The following is a 10,112-nucleotide window of genomic DNA, read 5'->3' on the forward strand; positions in this document are numbered from 1 at the left end:
AAAAAAAAAAAAAAAAAGAATTATTTTATTTAACTTTATAAATTTATTTATTTTAGTTTGACTAGAGAGGGACAGAGCGAGAGCAAGAGAGAAAGTGAGAAATTAAACCACCAGGTCCAGGACTCAAACCACAGTCAGCCAAGTGGGAGTCCAGCACCCTTAACCACCATACCACCTGCCAGCCCCTATTATTATTATTATTATTATTAATTTGACCAGAGAGACACAGAGAGAGAGACGGAAAGTAAGAAAGCAAGCCTCCAGGTTCAGGACTTGAACCGCAGTCGGCTTTATGGGAGTCCAGGACCACAGGCAAATACCACCATGTCCAGCTCTTTTTGTTTTTCCCTCTGAATTTTGCTTTTTTTTGGAGAGTTTTTCGCTATAGGGCGTGTGCGCTCTCCAGACAGAGAGAGACATAGAGACAGAAAGCGAGAAATCACCCCCCAGAGGGGATGGTCACGCCGCAATCCCTTCTCCTCCATTCTCCTCTCGGGATCTTGGGCATGCACGCACACGCGCCCAGGAATTTTGCTTATTTTATTCAGAGAGAGTAGAGTGGGCGGGAGATGGAAAGAGGCAGAGACAGGCATCCCCAACAGGGTCTCCACACTGCAATCCACCCTCAGCCTCAGCCCAGATCCTGGGCACGCACACACCCAGCATGCACAGGGAGGCCCTAGAACATGAACCTGGGACCTCCCCAGTTGCATTATGACTGTACCACTGTCTGGCCTCCTGTTTTGTTTTGTTTTGTTTTGTTTTTTGGGGGGGTGCTATTGGGTGCATGTGCTCACCACAGAGAGACATAGGGGCGGGAAGGGAGACAGAGAAAAAGAAAAGTGAAAAATCATTCCCCAGTTGAAGACCACTCTGCAATCCCACTTTCCTCTTAAGATTTTGAGCACGCATGAACATGCATCTGGTGCTGGGTCCGGGACCCAGACCACGCAGTCAAGTGGGATGCAGCTGCATTAACCATCATGCCACCAGCTGGCCCCTAACCCACTGTAGATTGTAGTCCACCATGACAAGCACCCCTCCAGATATTTCCAAGACACCCTTGTCTTTCTTTCCTGTCAAACCTCAACCCGACCATCCTCCTAGTCCATGTTTGCACAAGTGACCAGTGACTGCCAGTCTTTACTGAACACTTACTATATGCCACTATGTTAAGCCCTTTACATTACCACATTATTAAGTTTTTAAATTCTCACAGCTCTGCCGAGTAGGTGCTATTACCATCATTCTCATTTTACAAATACAAAAACTATAGTCATTTAATTTGCTGGGAAAGATGCACAACTTCAGTGACTAGTCTCACATTACACTTTTTAAAAGTTTATCTATTTCCTGGGATGGAGAAAGATAAAGAAAGACAGGCACCCCCAAAAGAGCCCACATCACAAGCCGTGCCCAGACTCACCCAGCACAGATGGTGGTCACGAGTGCAGCCAGCATGCACAGGATCCTTGCTGTGTGTCCTACTGTCACTCCCACACCACCTTTCTATTTTTAAAGAATTACTTCATTTAACTTTATTTACTAATTCATTTTAATTTGACTAGAGAGGGACAGACTGACAGAGAGAGAGAGAGAGAGAGAGAGAGAGAGAGAGAAGCAAGCCATCAGGTCCAAGACTTGAACAGCGGTCGGCCACGTGGGAGTCCAGCACCCTTAACCACCACACCACCTGCCGGCCCTACACACACACCACCTTCTGATCCCTGGCCTCATAATATGGGTGTAAAAAGCTCTAGTGGGCACTGAGCAAAGAATAGTAATGTTACCACATTCTCCAGTGGTTTTGGTTTTCTAATCTCTAATACAGATTATTTCGTACCTTCTACTCTCTCTCTAGACGCTCCTCCTTCAGCTGAAAACCTCCCTCACGCTCCCTGAGTACACAAGCCCAGGGACAGAAACACGCAAATCTTGGGGACCAGCAGGTGGCGTGGTGGTTAAGGTGCTGGACACTCCCACATGGCTGACCATGGTTTTAGTCCTGGACCTAGCAGCTTGCTTTCTCAGTCTTTCTCTCTCTCTGGTCAAATTAAAATAAATGAATGAATAAATAAAACAAGTAATTATATATATAAAAAAAAGAAACACGCAAATCTTCCAACCACCAGCTACTTCTGAATGCTCCTCTGCCTTTCCTCCTATCACAAACGAGGTGCTATGGCTTGAACCTGTCTGCCAAATATCCATGTGCTGGCAGGGTCCATGACATGCTGGCAATGCACTGCTCAAAAGAAGCTGGATTCTGCAGCAGCCTGTGGGATGATGGTTAAAGCAGCTGGGTCCCACATAGCCAACTCTGTGGCTCAAGACTCAGACCAGTGGCTTGAAAATAATGCTGAGTCTCTTGTGGCCTCACTTCCAAGATGATGAAGAAAAGAAGGAACAATCACCATGTCAAAAAGGGCCGAGGCCACAAGCAGCCTATTTGCTGCATCAACTGTGCCTGATGCACGCCCCAGGACAAGGCTATTAAGTTCATCATCCGAAACACAGCAGAAGCCGCAGCCGTCAGGGACATCTCCAAGGCGAGTGTTTAAGGCCTGTGCTCCCCAAGCTGTATGTGCAGCCGCATTACTGTGTGAGTTGTGCCATTCATACCAAAGTGGTCAGGAACCCATCTCATGAAGCTTGGAAGGACCGAATGCCCCACCCCGATTTAGACCTGCGGGTGCTGCCCTACCCCCTCCACCAAAGCTCATGTAAGGAGCCGAATCTTTAAGGACTGAAGAACCGTCCTCTGAGAAAAAAATAAAATAAAATGACGATGAATAAAATTAAATAAAAAATAATTACATATTAAAAAACGGGAGTGTCACATGATCATTCCCCATTGGGGAGGGAGGGGTGCTTTCTCTCTCTCTCTTGCTCTCTCTCTCTCTCTCTCTAGAGAGCGCACACACACTCTCTGGGAAAAAAAAAAAAAAAAAAAGTGGCAGCAGATCCCACCTGGCATCTGCAGTTTGAATCCCCAGCCCACCCAGTTAGCCTGTAAACATGCAGGACATACATGCAAACATCCAAGATCTAATGGGCTGGAGGACTAGAGGATGGGGACTGTGGCATGACAGACCTTGTGGAGAGCACTCCTCTCTTCCTGTCTCTCTCTCTCTCTCAGGTACACATGCATATATCATGAATAAAGGGGGATTTTTTTTTTTCTTTTTTTGCTATAGGAAGCATGCGGTCACTAGAGAGAGAAAGTGAGAAAATACCCCCAGAGGGAGATACTGTAATTCCTTCTCATTCTCCTCTCAGGATTTTGGGTATGGACATGTACATACCTGATACGATTTTCAAGCCATCGGGTCTGGGACCAAACTGTGCAGTTGGCTATGTGGCATCTAGTCACCTCAACCACCATATCACCAGCTGGTCCAACTCTTACTTTTTTATTTTGTTTTTCCTACAGAGCATGTGCACTCACCAGAGAGAAAGAGCAAGAGGGAGACAGAAAAAGTGAGAAATCACACCCTCACTCAAGGGGATAGCCATGCCGCAATCCTTTCTCCTCATCTCCTCTTGGGATTCTGGGCACACACCCACGCAAGTACAGTGTGATTTTCTTTTTTTTTAGAGATTTTGGCCTTAAAGCATGCATGTTCACTGGAGAGAGAGAGTCAAGGAGAGTGAGAGGAAAAGTGAGAAATCACCCCCTAGGGGAATAGCCACACTGCCATCCCTTTTCCTCCACACTCCTCCTTGGATCTTGGGTATGCATGCACACGCATTTGAAGTAATGCCCAGTGTTGATTTTCAAGACATCGGGTCCAGGATTCGAACCACGCAGCTGGCCATATGGGAGCCAATGCCTAAACCTCCATGTCACCTGCTGGCCCCATTCTTACTTATTTAAAAAAAAAGGGGGGGAGGGACCAGCAGTTAGCATAATGGCTATCTCGCTGGACTCCCATGTAGTCGACTGCGGTTCAAGCCCCAGACCCAGTGGCTTAAACTCACGTTGGGCACGTGTATGTGTGTGCCCGGGAGGTGAAGGGATTGTGGCGTGGCCATCCTCCCTGGGGGGTGATTTTTCACTTTCTGTTTCTCTGTCTCTCTCTGTCTTTCTGGCATGCTCACGCACCCTACAGCAAAAAAACTCTCTCAAAAAAAAAAAGTACATTAAAAAAAGGAATTACTGAAAAAAAAGAATTATTTAATTTTACTTGTTATTATTTTTTAATTTGCTATAGGATACACACACTCGCCAGACAGAGAGAGTGAGAAGGCAAGCTGTCACATCCAGGACTCAAACCATGGTCAACCGTGTAGGAATCCTGCACCTTAACTACCATGCTACGTGCTGGACCTCCTACTCTGACTTTTTAAAACTCTCCTGGTTCAGCATGATGGTGCAGTAGGTGGACAGCTGAACTGCAGTGCTGGAAGTCACATGGTCATTGGTGGGTTGGGATCCCTGGGTAGGCCTAGAACCATGACTGATGAATGCGTTGCCCAGGATTCTGATAAGCTAAAGGGCTTTGAGAAGGGAACCACAGCATGACAAGACCCTGTTGAAGGTGCCCTCCACTTTCTCTCTGATGTGTGTGCATCCACTCTCCAACATGGATAAAATGAAATAAAACTTAATTGGCCAGCCAGTGGCGTGGTGGTTAAGGCAGCTGGATCCCACATGGCTGACTTTGTTCAAGTCCAGAAGCATAAGCTTGAAAGACATGCCAGGCATTGTGTTCCCAAAATCCCCAGAGGAGAATAAAGCAGAAAGGATTGCAATGTGGCCATCTACACTGTGGCCCACCAGCCCTGGGGGATGCTTTCTTACTCCCCCCATCCCTGTAAGCACATATGCCTTATAGCAAATCTTAAAAAGAAAAAAAAGGGCCAGTAGGTGGTGTAATGGTTGAGGCGTTGGACTCCCAGCAGTTCAAGTCCCAGACCCACAGGCTTGAAACTCATACTGGGCCTGTGTGTGCCCAAGAGGAGAACGGAGAAGAAACTGTGGTGTGGGCATCCCCTTGGGGACCGACTTCTCACTTTCTGTCTCTCTGGCAAATGTACGTGCCTATAGCAAAAATCCCTAACAAATAAAAATAAAAACTTGAAAGAATTAGTAAAACTCACCCATGGCTTCCCAAACGCCAAACTCAAAAGACCCAATATAACATGGCTGCTAGTCACTTCTCCATCCTCACCCTACTTTCGCCCTCACTGGCCTGAGTCCAGACACACTTGTATTCCTGCCGTTTTTTGTTTTTTTTTTTTTTTGGCGAGGTTTTTGCTATAGGGTGTTTGCGCTCACCAGAAAGACAGAGAGAGGCAGAGACACAGAAAGTGAGAAATCACCCCCCATAGGGAATGGCCATGCCGTGATCCCTTCTCCTCCACTCTCCTCTCAGGATCTTGGGCATATATGCACACGCACCTGGTGTGAGTTTAAGCCACCGGGTCCAGGGCTCAAACCACTCGAACTCCATGGGAGTCCAGTGACACAGCTATTACTCCAACTACTGGTCCCCCTGCCATTTTTTTTTTTTTTGGAGAGGTTTTTGCTACAGGGCACGTGCACTTGCCAGACAGACAGAGAGACAGAGAGAGACAGAAAGTGGGAAATCACCCCCCAGGGGGGATGGCCACGCCGCAATTCCTTCTCTTCCATTCTCCTCTTGGGATCTTGGGCACGCGCACACACACGCCCGGCATGAGTTTAAGCCACCGGGCCTGGGACACGAACTGCAGTCAACTACATGGGAGTCCAGCGACATAGCCATTACACTAACTGCTGGCCCCCCTGCCATTCTTTGAACACATAAAGTTCTTTCCCAGCTCTGGGTTTTTATACTATCACTGCCTCTTGGAATGCTTTTTCTGTGTTTTTTCACATGGCTGAAGGTCTCAGCTCAAATGCCTCCTTTTCAGAAAGCTCCTTCCTGGGACCAGCAGTTAGTGTAATGGCTATGTTACTGGACTCCCACATAGTCAACCACGGTTCGAGACCCAGACCCAGTGGCTTAAACTTACACCAGGCACGTGTGCGTGCATGCCCAAGATCTCGAGAGGAGAATGGAGGAGAAGGGATTGCCGCGTGGCCATCCCCCTGGGGAGTGATTTCTCGCTGTCTCTCTGTCTCTGTCTGTCTGGCGAGCGTACGCACCCTATAGCAAAAACCTCTCCAAATAAAGAAAAATAAAAGAAAGCTCCTTCCTGACCATTTTATCTAAAGTGGTATCCTCTAGTAAGCCTCTCTCATCATTCTGTTAATTTCCTTCAGAGCATTTATCATAACCTCTCATGGTCTTGATTACTTATTGGTTTATATGCTTGTTGTCTATCTCTAATAAGAAAGCAAAGGAACTCTTTGTCTTGTTCACCACTTTATCCTAGCACCAAACAGTGACTGATATATTGGTAATTACTCAATAAATACCTGTTTATAAATTAAACACTGCCTTGAGAAATCCACTACTTTTTTATAGAAGATAAATATTCCTGACTAAAAAAGAGACAAACAGGGGCCACTAGGTGGCATGGTAGTTAAGGCACTGGATTCCCCTGTGGCCCACTGCAGTTCAAATCCCAGACCCAGCAGTTTGAAAATAACAACAAATAGGGACCAGCAGGTGGTGTGGTGGTTAAGGCGCTGGATACTCCCACATGGCTGACCATGACTTGACCAGGTTCAAGCCCTGGACCTGGTGGTTTGCTTTCTTACTTTCCTCTCTGTCTGTGTCTCCCTCTGATCAAATTAAAATGAATGAATGAACGAATAAATAAATAAATCTTTTAAAAAAATAACAACAAATAGATAGATTACAAAAAGAGACAACCCTCTCTCGAAATGACTTAAGAATTCAGGGCAGAAAATGCGACATGTGGAAATGTATGATGAAGGGGGCCGGCAGGTGGAATGGTGGTTAAAGGCACTGGATTCCCACATGGCCAACCATGGTTCGGGTCCTGGACCTGGCAGCTTGCTTTCTCACTCTCTCTCCCTCTCTCTCTCTCCCTCCGTCACTCTCTGGTCAAACTGAAATAAACAAATGAATAAATAATAAATAAAAACTTAAATAATTATTTAAAAATAAAAAAGAAAACAAAGAAATATATGATGAAGGAAAGTCCTGTTTGTGGACTATACTTTCTCCACCTACATGTGCAGTGTCCAGTGACGGGGCAGAATGGCCCCTATCCTTACCATTTCTGCATATTCCACCTCTTCTCCCTCACTGTACAGCTCTGGGGGCAGGTTATAAATCCGTAGGATGTTATCAGCACTATTAGTCAAGATGCAGGAACCATCAGGGGCCCTAGAAAGTGGAAAGAGTTAGAAAAGTGGACAGCTCCATGCTTTCCAAGTGTAGACCTACAGCTGAGCCCATTCTAGGGTAGGAAACCTCCTGCGTTGAGGGAAGTGGGAAATACATAGTTCTACATGGAATTTAAGCTCATTCCAAAGAGGTTTTGTGTTGTTTTTGTTTGTTTTTCTATTAGGTGCATGGGCTCGCCAGAGAGCAATAGAGAGGAGAAAGCATCCCTCATGAGGAATGGTCACTTGCACTCCCTTTCCTCCATCTCTTCCCTCCTGTGAGGATTCGAAGCATGATTTGCCATCTTGCATAGGGCCTTCAAGACATGCACCCAGGGATTCAAACTGCTGGGCTGCCCATGTGGAATCTGGCCACCTTAACTACCAGGCCATGGAATCAGCCCTCAAGAGAGATTCTTGACTGCTTCCCTCCATTCCTGGTGGATCCTTCTCCCAGATAACAGTGTTCTAAGGTGAAGCTCCTGGGGGTGTTTATCCCCTTGCCCGATTATTCTTACTTACCATTTACAGCCTTTCAAGAAGTTCTCAGGTTGGGTGCTGAACTCTGACCAGGATCCACTGAGAAATCGAGGTATCTGGGAGAAGCTGTAGTTCCAAGTGCTGGAAAGAAGATGGGGAGGACAACACACCTGGGTCTCCAGAGGGGAAATGAGCCTGGAGAAGTGGGGCTGAGAACTGGTGGATAAAGTCTATCTCACACTGCCAACCTCCTCAGATTCCAGAGTCAACTTCCATCACCACTTACATGTCTCCCTCATCCTCTTGAGCGGGTTCCTCAGGCCCATCTTCCACGGCTTCTCCAGACCCTAACTCCATTCCGTTCGTTTCTTCTGCAGGAAGGTTCGCATTTTCGGAAAGTTCTTGCTCCTCTATTGGAGGGTTCAATTCACTAGGAGTACCAGGTTGCGTTTCCAGGTGGACCGCTAGGTCCACCTCCCCGAGCTCCGGGGAGGCAGCTGAGCTAGCCACGGGTTCGGGGGACAGCCGAGGAGGATCATCGCCATCGGGTGGCGGTGGCATTAGTTCAGGGTCCGTGTTTTCATCCATCGGGGAAGGCTGGGCAGGGAGACTAGCAGCAGCTGGGACCTGATCTGCAGGAAGGCAGTCCGGAGCTAACAGTGGCGCCTCCTGCGTCTTCATACTGCAGAAGAGGAGCAGGCACTGGCCTCGGCCGGTAACCCTCTTTCCTCTGGCTACCCGCGGCCTGCCCCGCGGAGCAGCCGGGAGGGATCCAAACTTCTCAGGGATCCGTAAGCAGTTATTGAAAAACCCACCAGTACCTTCCTTCCTCTTCCGGGAGGGGGCAGGAGACCCCACGAAGGCGAGGCGATCAGGGGACACCAATGAAACAAATCCAGCCTCCCTTAGCACGGTGAGTCGCTACTCGCACTTTCTCTCGCGGGATTTGAACCCACCTTCTGATTGGACCTCCACATCCCCGATCGGATTTCGCGGGCGACCATGGAGGGGCGGGGCGCGGACTCAACAAGTCAGGTTTCCCATTCCCATCAGGCCCTTGGGCTCCTGTTGGCTGCTGGGAGTTGTAGTCCGAGCGTTTCTGCCTTGGCGAGCTCCTCCTACTGTTTCCCGCGGTAATTCTTAAAGCACCTACCCCCTCTTGCCTGCAGAGGGCGCGAGCACTGTATATGATTTTACAGGTTTTGCACCTTTTTTGTATCTCATTTTGCACCTCTGCCAAATTCTTCAGACCCGTCTCTTTTAACTCGATAAATATTTAAAGCTGAGTTCTTATTTGCTACGTAGCCTAGCACTGTACAAGGAACTCTGGAGTACAACAGAAAATAAGATACTAGTAGACATGTTCTCCCCTAATAAAGTTTATGTTGTCGTGTATTGAAGACAATGAACAAATAAATCTGTTCAGATATTGATAGGGGCCCTGAAATAAATTAAACAAGATGTGATATAAAGTACCTATTAGATTGGAATGTTTGGGAAAACCTCCCTAAAAAGTGACATTTTAGTTTATGAGAAGAAACCATGCCGCTATGACAGAGCAGTGTTCCAGACTCAAGAGCAAATGCAAAACCTTTCTTCCACCCTTCATATTTGACACAGTGGCCAGAGTTCTCCAAAATGGTTTCCACCGGTCGAGCTAGTGGTTAAGGCGGCTAGACCCCACATGGCCAACAGCTCGGCTGGACTCCCGGACCCTGCAGCCTGAAAACCACACTGGACGTGCCCCAAATGTCTAAAGAATGAAGGAGATGGGATTGCGTCATAGCCATCCCCACTTTGGGGGGTGGGGTGCTTTCTCACTTTGTCTCTTTGGCGAGCACAAGAGCCCTATAGCAAAACTTAAAATAAATGTTTCCAGCAATTATTCTCTCAAGTCTCTGGCCTGTACCCGTTTCCCACGCTAAAATGAACAAATCGATATTTCGCACCAATGTGAAAAATCCTGACTTTCCTCACCCTCCTCTCTCCATTTCTTTTGCCTCTGCCGGCAGGCAAATTACTTGCCCTTACTTGTCATGGCGGCCGTCCAGCTTTGTGCCAGGAGCCTCGCGGGGGTTGCTGGGATTGGGACTTTCCCCTCCCATGTGCTCAAGACTGGCGCTAAAACTTTTGAGCTCAAGTCCAGAGCCAGCATCCTAGGCGCAGGTGGCCACTGGACTCTGGGGTCTCCTGGTGTCCGGTCTCGGAGCGTGCTTCTCAGGACAGTGACACGCTCCCTCGAGGGTCGGGTAAGCTCCTGACTGAGCCTGATGAGTCGTGTCTGAGTCACGGGCTCTCGGCTGGGGAGAATCGTGTGGACTGGGGGTGGGGCAGTGGAGACGTAGCG

At 47.8% G+C, this 10,112-nt stretch overlaps 1 protein-coding gene across 2 annotated transcripts in view; it reads right to left on the reverse strand.

The window, feature by feature from the left end:
* Positions 1–9,456, reverse strand: part of WRAP53 (WD repeat containing antisense to TP53) — a 26,607-nt gene extending 17,151 nt beyond the window's left edge. Inside the window, exons 1-4 of one of the 2 annotated variants that reach the window (XM_006151779.3) lie at positions 8,587–9,456; positions 8,052–8,447; positions 7,808–7,906; positions 7,175–7,286 (exon numbers count right to left, since the gene is read on the reverse strand). In XM_006151779.3, coding sequence (XP_006151841.1) covers positions 7,175–7,286; positions 7,808–7,906; positions 8,052–8,446 — 606 coding nt within the window. In that variant the 5' untranslated portion in view covers position 8,447; positions 8,587–9,456. Of the gene's footprint in view, positions 1–7,174; positions 7,287–7,807; positions 7,907–8,051 lie in introns of both variants that reach the window. The other variant, XM_006151778.3, reaches the window with a different exon arrangement.
* Between the last annotated feature and the right edge of the window lie 656 nt (positions 9,457–10,112).

The sequence above is a fragment of the Tupaia chinensis genome, unplaced genomic scaffold (genome assembly GCF_000334495.1).
Source record: "Tupaia chinensis unplaced genomic scaffold, TupChi_1.0 Scaffold000330_1, whole genome shotgun sequence".
In the NCBI taxonomy this organism is placed as follows: Eukaryota; Metazoa; Chordata; class Mammalia; order Scandentia; family Tupaiidae; genus Tupaia; species Tupaia belangeri.